Source organism: Canis lupus, chromosome 24 (genome assembly GCF_003254725.2).
Source record: "Canis lupus dingo isolate Sandy chromosome 24, ASM325472v2, whole genome shotgun sequence".
Taxonomy (NCBI): domain Eukaryota; kingdom Metazoa; phylum Chordata; class Mammalia; order Carnivora; family Canidae; genus Canis; species Canis lupus.
In genome coordinates this window covers 47,272,575-47,294,216 of record NC_064266.1, presented here as the reverse complement: position 1 = coordinate 47,294,216, position 21,642 = coordinate 47,272,575, and the positions used below count along the sequence as shown (strand labels likewise).

At 58.1% G+C, this 21,642-nt stretch overlaps 1 protein-coding gene across 4 annotated transcripts in view; it reads left to right on the top strand.

Annotated features, from left to right (window-relative positions):
• Window positions 1-16,817, top strand: part of GMEB2 (glucocorticoid modulatory element binding protein 2) — a 28,085-nt gene extending 11,268 nt beyond the window's left edge. For 3 of the 4 annotated variants that reach the window (XM_035705628.2, XM_049100337.1, XM_035705627.2), the window contains exons 3-10: window positions 2,118-2,215; window positions 2,827-2,957; window positions 6,961-7,064; window positions 9,552-9,709; window positions 12,337-12,408; window positions 12,657-12,794; window positions 13,011-13,133; window positions 14,120-16,817. In XM_035705628.2, coding sequence (XP_035561521.1) covers window positions 2,118-2,215; window positions 2,827-2,957; window positions 6,961-7,064; window positions 9,552-9,709; window positions 12,337-12,408; window positions 12,657-12,794; window positions 13,011-13,133; window positions 14,120-14,778 — 1,483 coding nt within the window. In that variant the 3' untranslated portion in view covers window positions 14,779-16,817. The remainder of the gene's footprint in view (window positions 1-2,117; window positions 2,216-2,826; window positions 2,958-6,960; window positions 7,065-9,551; window positions 9,710-12,336; window positions 12,409-12,656; window positions 12,795-13,010; window positions 13,134-14,119) is intronic. The other variant, XM_049100338.1, reaches the window with a different exon arrangement.
• The last annotated feature ends 4,825 nt before the right edge of the window (window positions 16,818-21,642 follow it).

Genomic DNA, 21,642 nt, shown 5'->3' with positions numbered 1-21,642 from the left:
CTCTCTCTTCTTGGTCTCGCTGGGGCTCATGGTCAAGGGGGCTCTTACTCCTTGGCCATGCAGACCATAACATCCACCAGCCAGTTGCTGTAGCCAAATTCACGGTCATACCTGGAAATGAGCTTAACAAAGTGGTCATTGAGGGCAGTGCCCACCCCAGCGTCGAAGGTGGAAGAGTGGATGTCACTGTACAGTCGCAGGAAACAACCTGGTCCTCATGTAGCCCAAGATGCCCTCGAGGAGGCCCTCTAGTGCCTGCTTCAGCATCCTTGTTGATGTCATCATATTTGGCAGGTGGCGGGTCAGACACATTGGGGGTGGGGACATGGAAGGCCAGGCCAGTGAGCTTCCCATTCAGCTCAGGGATGACCTTGCCTGTACCCTTGGCAGCACCAGTAGAAGCAGGGATGATGGTTCTGGGCAGCCCCTGGATCACCATGCTACACCTTCCCGGAGGGGCTGTCCACAGGCTTCTGGGTGGCAGTGATGGCAGGGACTGTGGCCATGAGTCCCTCCACGATGCTGAAGTTGTCACGGATGACCTTGGCCAGAGGGGCCAAGCAGCTGGTGGTGCAGGAGGCATGGCTCACAGCCTTGAGGGAGCTGTCCTACTTCTCATGGTTCAAGCCCATCACAAACATGGGGGCTTTAGCAAAAGAGGTAGAGATGATGACCCTCTCAGCTCCACCCTTCAGGTGAGTGCCAGCTTTCTCCATGGTGGTGAAGACCCCAGTGGACTCCACAACATACTCAGCACCAGCATCACCCTGTTTGATGTTGGCGGGATCTCGCTCCTGGGAGAAGGAGATGGGCTTCCCATTGATAACACGTTTCCCATTCTCGGCCTTGTCTGTGCCATGGAATTTGCCGTGAGTGGAGTCCTACTGGAACATGTGGGCCATGTGGTTGAGGCCAATGAAGGGGTCATTGATGGCGACAGTGTCCACTTTGTCGGAGTTAAAAGCAGCCCTGGTGACCAGGTGTCCAGTATGACCAAATCTGTTTACTGTGACCTTCACCATCGTGTCTCAGGGACATGGCTGGCACTGCGCCAGAAGATGCGGCTATCTGTCAAACAGGGAGGAGCAGAGAGCCTTATTTTTACCTTTTTTTTTTTAAGATTTTGTTTATTTATTCATGAGAGAGAGAGGCAGACACAGGCAGAGGAAGAAGCAGGCTCCATGCAGGGAGCCCGATGTGGGACTCGATCCCAGGACTCCAGGGTCACGCCCTGGGCCAAAGGCAGGCACTAAACTGCTGAACTACCCAGGCGTCCCTATTTTTACTTTTTAAGGAAAACTTACGTCTTTTATTTCTGGGTTTTGTATTATTACTATTATTTTTTTGAGAGAGCACACACTGCCCTCGTGAACAGGTGGGGAGGAAAGGGGGGGGGGCGGGGAGAATCTCCAGCAGACCCCCCACTGAGCACAGAGCCCTGAGATCATGACCTTAGCCAAAATCAAGAGTTGGATATTAACCTGCTGCACCACCCAAGTGCCCTGGATTTTTGTATTAAGAAAACTTTTTACCACTGTTAATTTTTTTTTTCCTTTTGACACTGTTGTGGTTTAGTTTTTACCTTTATTTTTTACTCCTATGTAATTTGTTTTGGTACAACATGAGGTTAGGCCTTGGGTATTTTTTTCCCTTTCCTAATATTTTATATTTTTTGTTAGTTTCTGTAACCATTTGAAATCATAATAGCAGGTGGAGGGAGGGGCAGGGGGAGGAGGAGAGTCCCAAGCAGATGCCACGCTCAGCACAGAGCCTGACTCTGGGCTCCATCTTCTGACCCTGAGGTCATGACCTGAGCTGAAATCAAGAGTCAGACACTTAACTGAGCCCCTCAGGTACCCTGAAATAAAAAACTTTGTTAAAGAAAGAGGAGGGGGTTTTAAATTGCCATGTAAGTGCCATTGTCTCCACAGACGTGCTGTGGGCACTGGAGACCCTCAGGGAGACGCCGGGTGGACGGCAGCACCGGGACTGTCCCCGCAAGGTCCCCGACCTGCACGGCCGGTGCTGGCCCCCGGGCCGCATCAGGAGGGGGCTGCATGTGGGAAGAAGGGCGCGCCAGGCAGGTCGGGGCGAGCTGATATGTCCCTCCCTCCTAGGGGCGAGCTGGCGGAGGACAGCATGGAGACTGAAAATGCGGCTGCGGCCGCGGCGGCTGCGTTCACGGCGTCCTCGCAGCTCAAGGAGGCTGTGTTAGGTAGGGAGCCTGCCTTCCCGCTCGGTGCCTCTGCGGGCGGCTCAGACGCGCTTTCCCCTGGATGGTCCCCGGGGCCTGGGGTGTGGGGGGCCTCCTGCTGGCTCTTGCCCCGGGTGCAGCGGGTGCAGCGAGGGTGGTGCAGCGAGGGTGGTGCGGGCTCAGGCCCCAGGGTCCTCCCAGGTGTGGCCTGCTGGCATCTGCAGGGGGGCTCAGCCCTTCCCCGTGGCGGGCCGAACCCCCCCTCTCCGTGGTTGTAAGACCACAGTGAATGCTCACGGCCTCGGAACTCCTCAGAATAGAAACGACAAGCTTCTCCAGAATTATTCAAAACAAAGCTTGATTTTATTTCCTTAAGTGGTTCTTCCATTGAACTGTATTTTAATTATGCTAACATTATTATCATAAGATTGATTTTTGTGGTTTTATCTGAAACTCTAACCTGAGACTAAGGAGTAATGTTCTGCTCACCTGCGCCCTATCTTAGTCCCTCCTGGATCTTAATTTCTGGTGTCTGGTTGGCAGCTATGTCGGTGCTTTTGCTGAAGGAAGTACTTGGGAAAGGTTGTAACTGGTTTTGTTTTTACCCTTTCCCTGTCACCACACCTTGTGAGAAGTGAAGGTGGCTGAAGAAGAGGAGAGCCTGGAGGCTGAAATCGTGTACCCCATTACCTGCGGAGACAGCAGAGCCAACCTGATTTGGAGGAAGTTTGTGTGCCCGGGCATCAATGTGAAGTGTGTTCAGGTGAGGCTTCTGTATAACCAGAGTGCAGACCTGTGTGCCAGGACTACAGGGGAGGGAGGCCCTCGTGGTGCCACACCCTTGAGACCAGCAATGTCAGACTTCGGTCCAAGGGGGGCATGACCTGTGCGGGGGAGTGCAGAAGGCAGGGGTCAGCTGTGTTTGGGAGAACAGAGGAGCCAGGGGTAAGCCTTCAGGGATGGACACTGTTGCTGAGGGCCGCAGGGGAAAGCATCAGATGTCGATTCCTTTTTCTGGAATGCAGCTGTGGGAAGAGGCTAGGGAGGTAGCCCTGGTCATGTGGGGGGTGGCCACAGTCACCAAGTTGGGAGCTACTTGTTTTGGTAGATTGAATGAGGTGTATGCTTTGGAAAGACTCATTTAATAGCCATGAGTAAGGTGAATGCGAGAGGTATTCTCTTTCTGCCATGTTAGATTGAGTGCCCAGACTGGCCTTATGCTAAAAACAGCCCAAAAAGCTGGTTAAGATACTTTACTAAAGCATCTTTTAGATGCTTCCATGAGCTGGCAAAAATGGATGAAATACTCAAGCCAGGGGCCCGAGTAACGGGGTTTGGAGAAGGCCGAGTGCCACCTCCAGCTTTGGCCTGCAGAGCCTTCATCGGCCCCCCACTTTCTCAGCCTCACAGGGCTGGAGTTGAGAAGGTGAAGCCAGGGCTTCCCTGAACTGTGTGGTTGTAAGGCTCTTACTTGTAAGGTCTCTCCCCTCAGTGTCAGGTGGACCCCTAACCTCAGATTGTCAGCCCCAGCCCCATCCTGTCCCCTGGGACAGGGAACCAACCGCCTGCCACCCATCTTAGCACTGAGGGAAAGAGGCACCCTCTTGAGGATTTGCATGGGAGCCTGATGGTCTGAAAATCCTAAGTGTTTAGTTGTAAGCAGTTCCTGGCAGACAGTTCCTGCAGGAGCCTGACAAGCATATGAAAAGACCTTTTGGAGGATCTCATCTTTGTCACAGGTTTTCAGTAATGTCACCAGACAGAGTTTCAAGGAAGAACCAGCTCACTGTGTAAAACAAGCAGAAACACTGAGCATGTGAGGAGACCAAACACCCAAGTGCACAAACCACAAGATAGGAGACTCATAATGCTGCAGACATTGGGATTTTTAGACAGGAAACATAAAAGAATTATATGTTTAATTTATCTCAAGATTAAAGTTTGACGTAAAAGCATAAGCGTATTTAGAAGAACAAACTAGGAATGAAAAATAGAACACTTAGTGGATAGGTGCAGATTAGACACGGTTGAAGGGAGAGTTCACGAACCGGAAGGTAGGAGTAAAGTAGTGTTTATTACTGTGTATTTCCTGCTGTTTCTATCAAATAGAAGCAAAGCTTCTTACATTGGAAAGTCAAGTCCTGTAGAGGTGGAAGAAGTGAAGCTGACTGGTGAGAGCTGGTTGGGGAGCACGATGTTCTCTAGGCTCAAAATATCCCCCATCAATTAGGTATTAACCGTAGAGGAAAGGGGCACCTGGGGGCTCAGTGGTTGAGCATCTGCCTTCAGCTCAGGGCGTGACCCCGGGGTCCTGGGATCGAGTCCTACATAGGGCTCCCCACAAGGACCCTGCTTCTCCCTCTGCCTGTCTCTGTCTCTCTCTGTGTCTCTCATGAATAAATAAACAAAATATTTTTTAAAAAATTGTAGAGGAGGGGCAGCCCGGGTGACGCATTGGTTTAGCGCCACCTTCAGCCCAGGGCCTGATCCTGGAGACCCGGGATCGAGTCCCACGTCAGGCTCCCTGCATGGAGCCTGCTTCTCCCTCTGCCTGTGTCTCTGCCTCTCTCTCTGTGTGTCTATCATGAATAAAAAAAAAAAAAAAAAAAAAAGTTAAAAAAAATTGTAGAGGAAAAACAGCAGCTCTGCAGGGGAAGCCTGGCAGGTAGCTCCTCAACCAAGTGATAACAGTGGTGTCAGGGCAGACCTCCGTCACGGCTCTCCTGATTGAATAGGCGGGAATTCTGTAGCATTCCCACAAGGAAGGCACAGCCTGACTCTTCTCATGAGAAGACTTGAGGGACAGTCAAGAAATTCACTTGGCATGCTTCAGAAATGTCCAGGTCAGGAAGATGAAGGTGGAGTCTTCGGGGAGCAGGTGTGGCGTGCAGGCTGGGCTGAGTCCTGCTTCAGAGACCCATTGCTCCAAAGGCTGTTGTCGGGGCAGCTCACAGGTTCTGCATGTGGCCTGTTGATGAGATAATACAGACTAATGGTGATTTCCTGAGTTTGAGCACTGTGGTTCCACAGCTGAACCTTTTCCTCAGGAAGTAGACTGTGGCAGAGTTCCCGAAAGTGTCCTAGCAGCCGGAGGACAATGGAGCTGTGTCCTGTGCTGACAGAGGAGAGCTGCACGTGGCGGAATCATCTTTAGACCTGGGGGGGATGCAGACATTTCAGACAGAACTGTGGTGGCCACTAGCAGGTCCTCACTGCAGGGTGTTCCAGGAAGTGTTCTTGCGGCAGATAGGAGTGTTAGGTACTGAAGGCGTGCAGAGCAAAGGAAGTGGAAATGTGTGGGTGAGCCAAAGTGTGAGTGAGTCTGTAGCTCTGACAACATGTCTTAGGAAGACTCCAGACCAGATAAAACACGCGGCACCTGGCAATGGGGTCAGTTAGCTCTGGACGCTGATAGTCCACGTAGGCCCTGCACCCGCCCTGAGAGTCGAGCATGACATGCCAACTACTGGAGAAAACTCTGGAACTCCAAGAGTGGTGCTCAGCCCAGATGGTGGCAGGAGAGGAGAGGAGGCAGCGTGTGGACGCAGGGAAGTGGATGGAAGCACGAGACTCCAGACAGATGGAGCAGTTGGGTTCAGCTGTGGCAGGCCAGGGACCGAGGCACAGATGGTGTCACGTGGGGTGGGGGAGGGACAGACACTGTCACACTAGCTGGGGGGGACAGACTGGAGTTGTGTCTGGTGGGGGAACACTGATTGTGTCACGTCTAGGGAGTGGGGTGTGGGAGGTATTGGCAGAGGCTGGGCCCAGGGTGAGTGTCCTGCTGGTTGCGCAGGGGCCAGAGGGGTGTCCACCTCCGCTGCCTGGGCTCACAGCCCATCTCCTCGACCCTCGAGTGAGGGGTCGAGTGGCTTTGTGAACTCCGTGAGAGGGTGTGTGTAGGTGGTCAGGATGTTAGGAAAATGACTCCCATCTGCAGGGGTCCCCAGGCTGCTTGCACTTGCTCTGACCTCAGTCTGCTGGAGGTACCAGTGCTCGGTGCTCCGTGCTCCCAGCAGGGTACGCTACACGATCCCACACCGCCCAGGGCCCTGGAGGAGGCCTCCTGGGAAGGGGAGGCCCAGCGGCACTTGTGTTGCTGCTTCTGCTGAGTCCCAGTGACTCATCTCTCTCCTGTCTATAGTGTTATTTTGATTCTTAAGTTCCAACAATTGCTTGTTTTTCACGATCGAGTGGGTTTGGGTAAAACTGGCCCCAAAACCCTGACATTGAAATGGATGTTTGTGCGTCAGGGCCAGAGATGCCTGCTGTGAGAGGGTGCTGCGGTGGGTCGGGTGGGGTGAAGGGGACAAATCACAGCTTACCCTGTGCACGTCCTGTGTTAGATGTCACATACGTGAGTATTTAATGGAATGAGTGGGTTTGCTGAGTCCCAGCTGGAGGGAGAGAGCGTCTTGCTGTTCTGAGTGGTGTCACCTCAGCTCTCCCTGGCTCAGACGTACCATCTGTTTCTCGAGGCAGCACCAGGTGCTGGGCTCCCTCCCCGGGCTTGGGGGCAGTGCCGGCCACAGGTCCCCATGCCAGCCCCCGTGCGGAGGGCCAGGTCTTATTTTGCCTGAAGTGTTCTTTTCCCATGGTCAGGGTTGCCACTGGTTGAACCCGAAACATCAGAGAGGAGAAGCCTGCTGCTCTTGGAGCCAGGCCGTGGCACTCTGCCCTGCCACCCCGCACTGCTCTCCCGGGCTGGGCAAGCGGGAGAGGTGGGTCGCATGTGCGTCCTGACCCAGCTGTGCTTCCCTCCTCAGTATGACGAGCATGTGATCAGCCCAAAGGAGTTTGTGCACCTGGCTGGCAAGTCCACCCTGAAGGACTGGAAGAGGGCCATCCGGATGAACGGCATCATGCTCAGGTGGGCGTCTGCGAGAGCGAGCCCTCCGCAGTGGAGTGCAAGTGACCGCGCCAGGTGTCCTTCTATGGCTTTTTTGTTGGTTTTTAATAAGATGAGGCACATTCTGAACAGGAGAGCTGACCGTGTCCCCTGCAGTGCAGCTGACCCAGCTGACCGCACCTGCCACGGCCCTGCAGGCATGTGGTCTCATTCTGATGTCCTCACACGGCCTCCCTTTGCATCCTGCATCTCCCACCGCAGCCACTAAACCCAGGGGTGCCTGGGCAGGGGCCTAGGTCTCTCACCTGGGGTGGGGTGGTGTGTCTGGCCACTTGTCCCTTCCTGGCACGGCCGGTCTGCCTGCTGAGGGTCTCACCCAGACTACGTCTAGTTTGCTGGCCACACATCCGTCTTCTGGACATTCTCCACCTTTTGTGGCAATACTGCTTTCAGGGTACAGGACAGTGGGTCCCAGAGGGCCTTAGTCTAGATCCCTGACCTTTCCTGTCATCAGGTCAGGGGTGCTGGGTTGGTGCCCCGTCTCTGGCTGCTGATGGTGGTGTCCTCTTGGTCAGGTGCCCACTTACTCCTCATAGATCTCGTTTTCCCTTTGAGATTAATCAGGAATTTGTAGAAAGGTTGGGGCTGGCTCTCCGCTCCCTTGCCGACATGAAATCCCAGAATAGAGACGGATTTGTGCCTCTGTCTCTCCACGGGCAGCGTCCATCCCAAGGGTCCTGTCGCTTGTTTTCCTGGGCTGATTCTCAAGCCGATGTGAAGGCCATGTCTGCTCTGCTAGCCCTCCCTGGGTGTGTGTGACCTGTCCCCAGTGGCCTTCTGTCCCTTTCCCGTCACTCGTGAAACAGGAATGGTGATGCCCCTTCTGAGAAGCCTGAGGACAGACTAGGCTTTTAAGTTCACACGCCCAGAATGTCAGTCCCAGTCTTCACGTTTTCGGATTTCCTGCTTTGGTGGTAACAACTCACCCCTCCTGGTGAAGCAGAGGGCACCTCTCTCTGGTGGTCCCCACCCCACCCCTGTGTTCACTCCGTGGCCCCCCCTGCCGGCCAGTCCAGAGATGGCTGCTGTTTCTGATGGTGTCTGGCAAGGCTGGACCGGGTCACTTTGCTGCTAAAGGGGCTGCTCTCCTCTATGTGGTTATTCCCGGGAGATGTGGCTTTGTGCTGTCCTTGGGTGTGGGTTTGCTGCCCAGAGGAGTGCCTACGGCCCTGTGGTGAGGCCTGGGTCTCGGTCCTGTTCACTGTCACCGTGAACCACAGCCTGGGCTTGAAGTGGCCAGATGCCCACGGCCAGAGACCCAGCCGGCCTGCTGATACCTGTGCTTCTAGAGCATGCTTGGCACCCTTGCAGTTGGCTGGGTCCCATCCTGCCGTGCTCATGGCTCCTAAGCCCCACCCATTAAACGTGCTCCTGACTTTCTAGAAAGTGTTTTGGTGGCTTAGCTGTGAGAAGGCAACTGGCTGTTTCCTTGGAGGAGCACGCAGGGGAGGTGCACTGTGGGTCAGCTGCTCACCTGGAGGTCAGTGCAGGCACACCGTGCAGAGGCCCCATCAAGCCTCCCGACCCTGTCACAGGTTGAGGGGGGTGAGTTGAGGTGTTCCCAGGGTTAAACCCAGGCCCTCCAGGGATCCCTGGGTGGCGCAGCGGTTTGGTGCCTGCCTTTGGCCCAGGGCACGATCCTGGAGACCCGGGATCGAGTCCCACGTCGGGCTCCCGGTGCATGGAGCCTGCTTCTCCCTCTGCCTATGTCTCTGCCTCTCTCTCTCTGATTTATTTAATCATAAATCAAAAAAAAAAAAAAAACCCAGGCCCTCCAGAGAGGCTGTAATAAAGGGCCTCCCTGGGAGGGTGATCCTGGCAGGTGAGGGACGTGCCGTGCCCCCTGCTGCAGTCGAGGATGGGAAACGAGCCACCTTGAGTGTGTAGCCAGAAGCCAGAGGCACCAGCACCGTCCTGTGTTGCTGTACACACAGGGCCGGGCTGCTCCGGAGGGTTTCTCATCCCCCTCTGCCTCACGGTCACCTTGTGGGTGCGCCGTCAGGCTCTTCTGTTAGCCGGGGGTCTGCTCACCTGCGGCTGGCAGGCGGCGGAACATCCCCGGAGGGCTCAGGGCGTGACCAGCATCCCTGGGACAACTGCCTGCCAGCACCCTCCTTTGTCCTGGCCACCAGCCATGTGATTGCGGTCCCCATGGACTTCTGACTTGTGCTGGCAGCTGGAGGTCCCACACTGGCCTAGGGAGCCCTGGCTGGCGCTGTCACGGCCTGTCTGGAGCCCGAGGGGCACCCAGCTCCCGGCCCGTGGTTGGCCACTTTGCAGCCGCCACCTCCCCAGGGACCTGCCGCCAGGCCAGCCCTTCCTTGCCCTGCCATCAGGACCTGAGGATGCTGGAGTGGGGGGAAGGGAGGGGAGCGAGGTACCTTGAGGTCCACCCGCACCCACTGGTTCTCTGGACGTGTCCTCCGTCCCTGGTCTCCTTTGCCACAGGAAGATCATGGACTCTGGGGAGCTGGACTTCTATCAGCACGACAAGGTCTGCTCCAACACCTGCCGCAGCACCAAGATCGATCTCTCAGGCGCCCGCGTGTCCCTGAGCAGCCCCACCTCGGCCGAGTACATTCCCCTCACACCTGCCACGGCTGATGGTACGTGCTGGCTTGGAGCCTTTGCTCTCACCGGGGCTTGAGCCTTCCCACTCCAGCTACAGCCATGGGGTGGGCCTTTGCACACCACTCGTGGAGCCTGGCCTCCCGCCCTGGTCCTGTGGTGTCCACCACCGCCACCTTCTTTGTGGAGAGTCTAGCTCGATTGTTATTGTCGTTGACAGGGAAGATTCGGGTACTTTTTCTTAGTCATTTTTAACGTAAACTGTTATAATTTGTGAGTAGAGAAGTGTAGAAGGAAGGTTAGTGCAGACGTCCAGTGACCATCACCAGCTCCGACTCACTCAGGGACGCCACCCATGTGGCGGACGTGGGCTCCTCTCAGCCCCGGGGCTGAGCTGTGTCGCAGGCCCGCGCTGCCTGTAGCACCCGGTGCTCAGCCCACGTGCTGGTACCTCCTGGCTTTCGGCTGACCTACCCTCCATATCCTTCCACGATGACGCCTGTGGCTGTGGCTGGTAGATGCGCATGTTCCCAGGAAGCCTTCCAGCTTTTAGAAAGAAATTCTTTTTAAAACTGCAGTTAGGGATCCCTGGGTGGCGCAGCGGTTTGGCGCCTGCCTTTGGCCCAGGGCGCGATCCTGGACACCCGGGATCGAATCCCACGTCGGGCTCCCGGTGCATGGGGCCTGCTTCTCCCTCTGCCTGTGTCTCTGCCTCTCTCTCTCTCTCTGTGTGACTATAATAAAAAAAACAACAACAACAACAACAAAAAAAAACTGCAGTTAGAGGGACGCCTGGATGGCTCAGCGGTTTAGCACCTGCTTTTGGCCCAGGGCGTGGTTCCAGGGTCCCAGGATCGAGTCCCATGTTGGGCTCCCTGCGTGGAGCCTGCTCCCTCTGCCTTCTCTGCCTCTCTCTCTCTCTCTCTCTCTGTGTGTCTCTCATAAATAAATAAATAAAACCTTAAAAAAAAGTAAAAAATAAAACTGCAGTTAGAGCAAATTCGGTCCTTGGTCCTGCTGGTAACTTGGAGGTGGTGCATTTCCAGTGATGTCACCTGAACTAACCTGACTATACCTGTCAGTCCATGGGGCCAGGGACTGTCCTTGTCACTGGCCAGACAGTGGCCAGTGGAGGGGTCCTGGGAGGATGGGGGAGAGTCTCAGGCACAACAGCGAGGTTCCACCGTAGCCTCCAGCTCCGCTCCTGCACTCCGCCGGCACGGGCTGGCTGGCCGAACTTCAGAGCCCCTCCTGGAAACTCCAGGAACACAGTTGCCGGTAGTCAGATGAGCCAGCTGCTCTTTTGTCAGCTCTCCTCATCCGTTGGTTACAGTTTGCAGTGATGTGGGGCCTTGGGGCCTGGGCTTCTTTCTGGGCCAAAGCCCCAGGCTGGGGCCTGGTCTGGCTCCTTGGAAGGCACAGCGCAGTGTGGGGAGGGCCTGGGTCACCCCAAAGCCCTCTCTGCACCCCCAGTGGGCTGTAGCTTTCGTGAGAATAGGGCTGACACCGGGTTATGGGTCCAGACCCCCTGCTCCGCCATGAGAGTCCGCCTGGGACGACGGGTCTCCAGTCTCCAAGAAGGGACCAGGCTTTGAGCGCTCCAGTCAGCACTCACCACGTCCGGTGAAGGCCACATCAGGTTTAGGATTTAGCTCTTTGAACGCTGTCACGTCTCGACGGTCTGGACGAGGCTGTGTGTTCCTTTACTTAGCTACGTGCGGTCTGCTCAGCCAGAGTTCTCAGGGAACATCTTGCCAGTTGTGTAGTTAGTGAAAGATTTTGTGTCACCTAGACTATGGAGAAAATGTGTTTTTGCCCCGAATTATTCTAAGCACATAGCGTTTTTCAGCACGACGTCGTTGGTCGTAGGAGGCCCGTGTGAGGCTGGGGAGCTTACGCAGATGTTAGGCAGTCGCAGGCTTGTGCCTCAGCGGGGTCTGTGTGGAGCCAGGCCTCCATCAGAAGCAGCCTCAGCGGCCAGGTGCCCGCTGTGTCCGCAGCTGTGCGGGCACCAGAGCGGAACCGGGGCGTGAGCCTGAGCGGACGGCGTAGGTCCCTGATCTCGGGAGGCGGCGCTGGCACACGCGAGGTCAGGGCGCTGTGGACCTAGCGGAGGTCGCGGGGAAGGGGCAGTCCGGGTGCTGGCCTTGCGGTCCGAGGAGTGTGCGGGCAGGTCGGAAGCGCCTGGAGACGAGTGCAGTGGTGGGAATTTGTCGAGGCTGGTGGTGGCGTCAGGGAGACTCCGTTCTTTCTCCTTCATGTGTGTTTGATGATGTGTGCGGTTCAGAAGCTTAAAAATAGGTGTACCTCAGAGCTATGAACCTGTTGACTGCCCTGGTACACGTGTGCTTGTGGATTTTATAAAAACTGGTGCAAAGGGGGAGCCCTGGTGGCCCAGGGGTTTAGCACCGCCTTCAGCCCAGGGCGTGATCCTGGGGATCCGGGATGGGTCCCGTGTCGGGCTCCCTGCATGGAGCCTGCTTCTCCCTCCTCCCTCTGCCTGTGTCTCTGCCTCTCGCTCTCTCTGTGTCTCTCGTGAATAAATAAAATCTTAAAAAAAAAAAAATTGGTGCAAAGGAGAGCTTTAGAGCCCGTGTTGGGATGGTGGGTTGGGAGGGTTGCTCGCTGGCTGGCGAGGCTCACGGTGGCCGTGTCTGGGTTGCAGTGAACGGGTCTCCCGCCACCATCACCATAGAGACCTGTGAGGATCCTGGCGACTGGACCACGGCCATCGGAGGTACCAGTCCTTCTGGTTGGGCTGCTTGGGGGTGAGGGGCGGGATGTGCTGGGTGGCCCTGGGCAGGCTGCAGGCAGGCCGGGGGGCTTCCCGGAGGAAGTGCCAGTGCGGCGGTGGAGCTCCACCCATGCAGACCTGTGCACGCTGGCCCCCAGCCCCAGGCCTCCTGGCAGCTCTGCTCCGGCCTGCGGCGAGAAGCCTGCCGTGGCTGCTTCTTCCTGCCCTCTGAGCCCCCCTGCCCCTCACAGACGACACGTTCTCCTTCTGGCGAGGCCTCAAGGACGCAGGCCTGCTGGACGAGGTCATACAGGAGTTCCACCAGGAGCTGATGGAGACCATGAAAGGCCTGCAGCAGCGGGTCCAGGACCCCCCCCTGCAGCTCCGAGGTGAGAGGCTCTGTGTGCCCGGCACCACCCTCCCCCCGCTCCCCGGCTGCCCCTCCTGCCCTGCCGTGCCCCTGTAGACTCAGGACCCGGCTGGGCCTGGTTCAGCCCTGGTGGCGGAAGGGGGCGGAGCAGAGGCAGGCGGCCGGCCCCCTGGGTCACTGTGTCCGCGGGACGTCTCTGTGGGGGCCGTTCTCACCGTGTGCTCGCGCCTTCAAGATGCCGTCCTCCTCAACAACATCGTGCAGAACTTCGGCATGCTGGACTTGGTGAAGAAGGTGCTGGCCAGCCACAAGTGCCAGATGGACCGCTCTCGGGAGCAGTACGCCCGAGACCTGGCAGGTACGTCGGGTGGCCAGGGCCTCCCTGGGCCCAGTGCTCCCGTGGCCGTCCCTGGTCACTGCCTGGTGGGACAGCTGCTCCTGAGAGAGCACAGGAGGCACAGTCTGGAGGGGGGAGGACCAGGAGAGCCTAGCCTAGCGCGTCTCACGGGGAAGCCAACACGCAGGGCCTAGGTGGCCCGCCCTCGGCTCCCCTGCGACTGTTTACAGGAGAAAAGTGGGAGAGGTGAGGCTGTGCCACTGGGGCCCCCAGAGTCACTCTCTGACGTGTGTGTTTCTCCTTCCTGGCGCTCCCAGGGCGCTCGTGTGCAGCAGATGGCTCACGTGTGTGGTTTTGACCTATTTTGTATCTTCATGCTTCACAAAAGCAACTTTCTGTGCAGATTCTAGAAAGATCAGAAAGTTAGAATGGGGAAGGTCTGTCCTCGTCTGGCAGCTTAGAGGCCGCCTTTGAGATGACATTTCTGCTTTCTCGGAGGGGCAGTCAGCACAGGCACCGCAGAGAGTGTCACTGGGGGGAGATGGGGTGGGACAGGGACAGAGCATCACTGGTCAGGGTACATGTGTTTCCCTCCCTGTGTCCGCACTGGCCTCTGTTCCCCCCCCCCCACCTGACTCCTCCTCCCCACAGTGATGCTCTGTCCCATGTCCCCCATCCGCCCATGCAGTGACGCTCTGTCCCCCATGTCCCCCTGTCCTTGCAGTGATGCTCTGTCCGTGTCCCCCCCCACAGTGACGCTCTGTCCCCCATGTCCCCCTGTCCCCACCGTGACGCTCTGTCCCATGTCCCCGTAGCCGCAGTGATGCTCTGTCCTGTGTCCCCCTCCCTGCAGTAACACTCTGTCCCGTGTCCCCCTGTCCCCACAGTGAAGCTCTGTCCCCCATGTCCCCCTGTTGCCGCAGTGATGCTCTGTCCCGTGTCCCCCCCACAGTGATGCTCTGTCCCCCCGCCCCTCCCAGTGACACTCTGCCCCTGTCCGCCCACAGCCCTAGAGCAGCAGTGTGACGAGCACCGCCGTCGGGCCAAGGAACTCAAGCACAAATCTCAGCACCTCAGCAACGTGCTCATGACGCTGACCCCCGTCTCCCTGCCACCCCCCACGAAGCGGCCCCGGCTGGCAAGGGCCACGTCAGGGCCGGCTGCCATCGCCTCGCAGGTGCTCACCCAGTCTGCCCAGATCGCCCTCAGCCCCGGCGTGCCCGTCTCCCAGCTGACTGGCGTGCCACTCGGCAAAGTGGTGTCCACCCTGCCGTCCCCCGTGCTGGGCAAGGGACCCCCCCAGGCTGCTTCCGCCAGCTCTCCAGCCTCGCCCCTGCTCGGGGGCTACACAGTGCTGGCCTCGTCGGGCACCACCTTTCCTAGCACCGTGGAGATCCACCCGGACGCGTCCAGCCTCACAGTCCTGAGCACAGCCGCCATGCAGGACGGCAGCACTGTGGTCAAGGTGGTGAGCCCCCTGCAGCTGCTCACCTTGCCGGGCCTGGGCCCCACCCTGCAGAACGTGGCCCAGGTGTCACCTGGGGGTAGCACCATCGTGACAGTGCCCACGGGGGCCGTCGAGAGCGCCGTGGCCGCCTCGGGGCCTGAGGAGCACACGGCCACCATTGAGGTGGCCGCCATGGCGGAGGGCCACGAGCACAAGTAGACGCTGGTGGAGGGCGAGGCCCCTCGTGGGCACAGGGCTGGCCGCCTCTCCTCAAGCCCCGGCCGGCCGGGAGCACGGCACCGCCGCCCCGCGGGTCACGTCGGGCTGAACCAAAGAGAGGGAACACCAAACAGACGGAAGAGAAAGGGATCGCCAGCGACAGGCCTGTGCGGTCAGCCTCCACCTCGAACTTCCTCCCCCTTTTCTTAGGAAATACATTCTTCCATCTGTTGCTTATTGATACTGTTTACACGTTGGGCCTGATGAGGAGCCAGGCAGAGAGGACGAGGAGGCACCGCCGGGGAGCAGGGCGCGGACCCCGTGGGTGCGAGGGGCCCCCGGGGGGGGGTATCACGAACACAAGTCTTGGGAACCGTCCCCAAGTGTGGAAACCCATGGATCCTATGGATTTGGTTTCTTCCCACAGTTTTCTGTAGGTTTAGCGGGTCCCGGCACCCTGATCTCCCGTCTCTGGAGCGGGCGCCGTGCTGCTGCAGGTCCACACGCGGCCCTGGGCAGGGGCGCCTGGGCACCCGGGGCTGGAGTGCCACCCCCAGGGCACCCGCCTGAGCAGAGGGCCCAGAGGCCCCAGCAGCTGAGTTTGCCGTCTGCCCACCTCCCTCCGCCCTGCAGGCGCTCGGGCCCCCCGGGGGGCCCCTGCACACGCGCCGTGGGTGTTTTTAAGTGAATTATTAGTAGGCTTCTAGGAAGAGTCAGATTTCTAGCATTTTCATCCTAAGCAATGCTGAGTGCCTAGGCTTCCTGCATCGCTCTGGGCTCCAGAGTGCTCAGTACGAGGCAGCTGTGGGCGCCGCCCCGGGGCGACTGCGCTGGTGGTTCCCGCTGCTCCGGCGGTGAGCACTCGCCCGGCGGGCCGCCCGGAGGAGGGTGGCGGTGACGGTGGTGCGCCCCTGCGGCTTTGGTTCCGGGGGTGCGGGTGCGAACACAGCAAGACAGGAACCGAGGAGGGGCTGCGTGGGGCGAGGTGCTCCCGCCTTTGGGGAGCTCGTCATCCACCCCGTGCTCAGCCTGCTGGCGGGGCCGCCGTGACAGCTTTAGCCCCTGGCCCTCCGGGACCCCCACCCAGGGGTGGAGGTGCACCCTGCTGGCTGGCGCTGGTGCCCGAGGGCGTGTGGGGTGGCAGTTGGGTGGTCTGGACCAGGGTCTGTCACGGCGGGGCCACCCGGGGGCCATGCGCAGGTCTGCTTGTGGACCCAGGAGGAAGAGCAGCAGGGGTCCCAGGGCCCGCCCGAGCCCTTGAGTGGACGTCCCCGCGGCCACGCTTCCCCTGGCGGCCAGTTCAGTTGCCTGCGGAAGACCCTTCTCTGCCGGAAGGGGAGGGGGCTCCAGCGCAGCCACTGCCCTACTTTGTGCTTCGAAGGGAACTGGGTTGTCTGTCTGTCCTTCCATCCCAGGTGCCCCACACCTCCCCGAGTCTCCCAGGCGCTCCTTCCTGTTTTCTTTCTGTCACATACTTGTTTGCCGTGGTCACGGGTCAGCTGGTTTCAGCACGGTGTTTACCTGCTGGTTACGGAGTCCCGATGCCTGTGGCAGCGTGACCGCGGGGTGGGCGCGTCCTGTCCTGTCCTGTGCGTCTGCACCAGCTCGGGCAGTGCGAGAAAGCACATCTTGCCCTTGGGGCCTTTGTCAAAGTCAGACAAGCGGCCCCTTTGAAGCCGCCGCCCCGCCGGCAGTCAGACCGCAGGGCTGGAGGGAAGTGCACATCCGAGCCATAGCACGGAAGCCGCAGCTTCAGAAATAACTGCAGCCCCTCCCTCCACCTGGGCGGGGGGCGGGGGGACACCTGTGCCTGGCAGGGCCCCGAGTCCCGGCTGTCGGGGGGCCGCGGGGGCCGCCTGCACCCCTCCAGTCCCCGGGCGGGACCGCGGGCTGCTTCTGGGGAGCAGGACTGGACTTGGTTTCTCTCACGGCTGCCGGCCCAGAGGCAGCCTGGGGAAGGGAAGCATCCGGGTTCTACTTTGTATGTTTTGCAAGTATCTGCTTGGTACTTTGATTTACAGTAAAAACATTTTTCGTAACGTGTGTCTGAGTCTTGTGATGAGAGCTCATGGAGGGGGTCACGGTGGTGCAGGTGCGTGTCCCGCGCAGACGGCGCTCAGGCCATGCCACCTGCCCTGGGAGACTGTGGTCGGGGCCCAGGCCCTCCCTCCCTGTGTCCCTGAGGTCACCGGTGTTGTCGTGTCGGCACCATCCCCACCCCCAGGAGGCCAGCAGAGTGTGTGCACGTCTTCACCCCAGAGGTGGTGCGTGCTTACCACAGGCTGCAGGTGACACGAGGGGTTCCCGCGGTGGGCATGCAGTGGACGGCCTGACCCCCCTCTCACACAGGGGAGGAGGTTGAGCTACTTGGCAGGAGAGGGTGGCACAGCCTGGCTGGGAGCAGGCTGCCTGCCCCTGGTGGGGAGCTGCCGCCAGGACCGAGAAGCATCAGGGGTGCCCCCCACGGGCAGCCGGGGGGCCTGTGTGGGCCCCGGGAGCAGGACATCGTCTGCAGGGGGTCTGCGGGCTCTGTTGTACCCTCCACCTCTTGCCCGCCGTAGCCCCTTCTGGGGCTCCCTTGACCACCAGACGCCTGCTGCGGTGCTCTGAAGACTCCCCACTCCTCTCAGGCCCCGCATCCAGGGGTCCCCTCGCCCTTGTTGGTGAAGTGTGTGGGGAGCCCCTGCCGCTGTCCTCCCTGTGTGGAGACCCCCCCCCCCCCCAGCAACCGCCAGCTCAGGAGCACCGCAAGCCCCGACGCGGCCGCTCCCCACCCCTGCGTCCTCGTCCTCGGCTGTGGAGCAGCGGGTAGTGGGGCCTGCCCTGGGGACGTCCGGGAGCTGGGCCTGTGAAGCTGGTGGTCTATGACCTGTGGCCTAGGGGGCCACCCAACAGGAAGGGTCGGGAGGGAAAGCGGTCACGGGGGTACTAACGAGGAGCACAGCCCTCTCCGGGGGCGGAGGGGACGAGAGGGAGTCCAGGTAGTGTCCGTGCTCGGGCGACCTGGAGAGGCCATCGCTGGAAGGTGGGCAGCAGGGTCACTGCTGGTGTCACAGCACCTGCGGATTTGGACAAACATGAAGACATGTTTCACCCGATCATCCGGCCCTGAGGCCCTCTGAGCCACAGAGGGGCCACTCGTAGGAAAAGCAGCACTTTGGAAACTCTGGTTGTGATGCTGGTCAAAAAAGCTTGAAGACCACTCTGTGCTGGATCCCCTCTTTCATTAAGTCGTGTTCCTATATCTATTTATTTTGTGGGTGTTTTTTTTTCTCCTAAATTCTAGATCGTCTGAAGTTAATACTGCTATGTCAGCGTTGACTTATTTATGTTTGGTTGGTAGATGCCTGGCGTACCTGTTTCCTTTTTTATTTTTGACTGTATTAGGCTTTTGCGTTTGGGTGCATCTCTGGCATCTCTGACTTTCCTTCTTTCAAAATCCTCTCTCAGATTCTCAATCTCTTGATAGAATGTAGTCCTTTTACATTTATTGTACTGATGTGTTTGGGTTCAGGTCTCTTACCAAGTTGACTAGGGGCTGAAGTGTTTGTGACGAGTTGCCTTGTGCTCTTCTGCTTTCCTCCCTTTTTCCCTAGCGTGTGGGTCGCTCAGCTCTCTTCTGCCTGATGGCTTTACACCATGTCCGCAGATTCTATGACACTCGTCCCACGGAAGGTGGAGGTGGACCTCCCTCCCTTTGCTGTGAGCTGGCCTTAGTGACTCACGTTTAACGACCGGGACGAGGCAAAGGTCATCCAGGGCCATGACTTCTGGGGCTGGGCCAGGGATGGGCAACGGTAGATCCACCTTCCGTTTTCCGTGTCTCAGAATGCGGCTGGTCTGCAGCATGGGGGGCCAGGCTGGAGAGACCACGTAAGATAGAGGCAGCCTCAAGGAGCCCCCGCGCTCCCAGCCGTGGCCCACGTGCCAGACGTGGAGTGAGGGGTCTCGGATGACCCCAACCACGGAACAGGAGTCTTTGGGCCGACGCTCTGGACCCTGGAGCTGGCCCCGTGCCAGTTCCAACCCACAGACCTCAGGAGCGTAATACATGGTGGGTTGATTTCAGTGAGTTTTGGGGTCCCTTGTCAGGCACCCATATAACATCTTGGGACATACTTGTGTTCATCAGCTTCTCCATCTGAGCCACGTCTGGGTCCTACTCTCTGTTTGGTGGCCTGGGGAGGGGGCTGTCCCCTGGTTTCCTGTCTGCTGGAACAGCTTAGCTGGACACTCATCTGCAAGACAGTTTTGCTGTGGCCTCAGCCAGGCCCTGTGGTTTCCAGATGAGACTCTACGTGACCGTTCTGTGCTTTGGGAGCCTGCACCACGAGGGCGGGATGAGTCCGTAATCCTTTGACCTTGTGATCATTTCTCTTTCTTGAGCTTCATCTACATGGAGTCATGCGCTAAGTATTCTCTCAGGCCAGGATGCTTTTGCTCAACAGAACATCCCTCGGATCCATCCACGCTCTCGTGAGCGTCGGCAATGCTGTGGCTTCCTGAGTGGAGTGTCATTGTACACACGCCAGAATTTGTTTATCCAGTGGCCTGATTGTGAACATTTGCATTGTCTCCAGATTTTGGTTACAATGAACCCACAGGCCCAAGGACCAGGACAGCCACCAGCCCCTGCAACCGCAGGAGGAGCTCCGCTGACCAGGCCAGGCCTCGCCAGGAATGAAGATGCAGGGCGCCCGCAGGGCAGGTGGTGGAGCATCCAGCTGCTGGTTTTAGCTTAGGTCCTGATCTCAAGGTCATGAGATGGAGCCCGGGGTCAGGCTACGTGCTGGGCGTGGAGTCTGCTTGAGATTTTCTCCCTCAGCCTGTCCTCACTTGTCCGCTCTCTGTCTCTGAAAGAAGAAGGAAGGGGAAGAAGCAGGGGAAGGAGCAGGAGCAGCATGTTGCTCTCTCTTGGGTAGACACCTGGGAGCTCATCTAACTTTATCAGAAACCACCAAACTGGGATCCCTGGGTGGCTCAGCGGTTTAGTGCCTTCCTTTGGCCCAGGGCGTGATCCTGGGGTCTTGGGATCGAGTCCCGCATCCGGCTCCCTGCTTCTCCCTCTGCCTGTCTCTGCCTCTCTCTCTCTCTGTCTGTCTCTCATGGGTAAATGAATAAAATCTTTAAAAAAAAAAAAAAAAAGGAAGAAGAAACCACCAAACTGTTTTCCAAGTCTTCTCAGAGTCAGCCGCTCTTCTGTAGTCTGAGTGGCATCTCACTTAATCTGCATTTCCCTGGTGATGTCGGGCACTTTTTAAAAAAAAAGATTTTAGGGATCCCTGGGTGGCGCAGCGGTTTAGCGCCTGCCTTTGGCCCAGGGCGCGATCCTGGAGACCCAGGATCGAATCCCACGTCGGGCTCCCGGTGCATGGAGCCTGCTTCTCCCTCTGCCTGTGTCTCTGCCTGTCTCTCTCACTGTGTGCCTATCATAAATAAATAAAAAAAAAAAAAAAGATTTTATTAATTTATTGGAGAGAGATTAAGAGCACAGCAGGGGGAGGGTCAGAGGCAGAGGGAGAAGCAGGCTCCCCACTGAGCAGGGAGCCGGACCAGGACTCACTCGACCCCAGGACCCTGGGACCATGACCTGAGCTGAAGGCATGTTGGGCCCCTTTTTAACGGGCTTGTGGTCATTTGCATATTTTCTTGTATGAAGCATGTGTTCAAATATTTGTTCATTTTTTAAAAGAATGCTTTAAAAATACTGAGTTTTTAAGATTAAGAAAAATAATCTGCATAGAGCTCTTCATCAGGTATGTGTATTTTGAATATTTTCCTTCAGCCCGTGTCTTGCTTTTTCATGTTTCTCACTGGTGTCTTTGAAGAACAGAGATTTTTGATTATTCATGAAATGCAGTTTATCAACTTTTTTTTTTGAAAGGGAATTTTTTTTTTATAGATTTTATATATTCATGTGACACACACACACACACACACACACACAGAGAAGCAGGCTCCATGCAGGGAGCCCAGACTCGATCCCAGGACCAGGATCACGCCCTGGGCTGAAGACGGCCCTAAACCACTGAGCCACCAGGGCTGCCCCAACTTTTTCTTTTATATGAGCGCTTCTCATGTTCCTTTAAAGAAGTATTTGCCTACCCGGAGGCTGTGGTGATTTCTTCTGTTCTCTTCTAGAAGCCTTAGTGTCGGGCCCTGACACTGAAGGGATCCACGCGGAGTGAGTGTGGTGTGACGGAGGGCTGGGGTCCACTCCGTCCTCGGCAGAGCCGTCCCTGCCCTGGTGCCGTTGGAGAAGACAGGCTGCGGGTCAGGCCTGGGCGCTCTCCTGACCTTTGCAGGTGGACCGGGCCAGCATCCCACGGTTCTGGATGGTTCTGGATGGCGGGCGACTTCCCGCGGCTCCGCAGCCTGCCCAGCGCCTGCCATGCAATCAGCCTTCCTTGTCCTGAACTTTCTCTTTACACGACCAAGCCAGGTCCTGGAGGCAACGGGTGGGGGTGGCTGGGGACTGGACTTTGCCTGGGAGGGGACAGGGCGAGCTGGCTGCGAGCTGAGGGGGGAGGCCCAGAGGCCAGGTGTGTGGCCTGGAGGAGACCCAGGGCTCTGGCCCCCCGACCCGCATCCTGAGCCGGGGCTTCAGCTCTGCCCCCAATGGGTAGGAGGTGGAGGCAGGTACAGCCGCCAAGGGAGCACACCAGGTGTCCAGCCGAGGGGAGGGGTCCGGCGCCGGGATCTAAGGCAGGTGTGTGACGTCCCCAGAGGCCAGTCCTCCAACAGGAGCGGCTCCTCCCTTGCAGGGCTTGCCGGCACACCCTCCACCTGCGGGGCGGCGCCCTGCCCCCAACCGGTGACCCTAGAGGACCCGGTGGGGAGGAGTCTGACTTGTGCGCTCTGTGC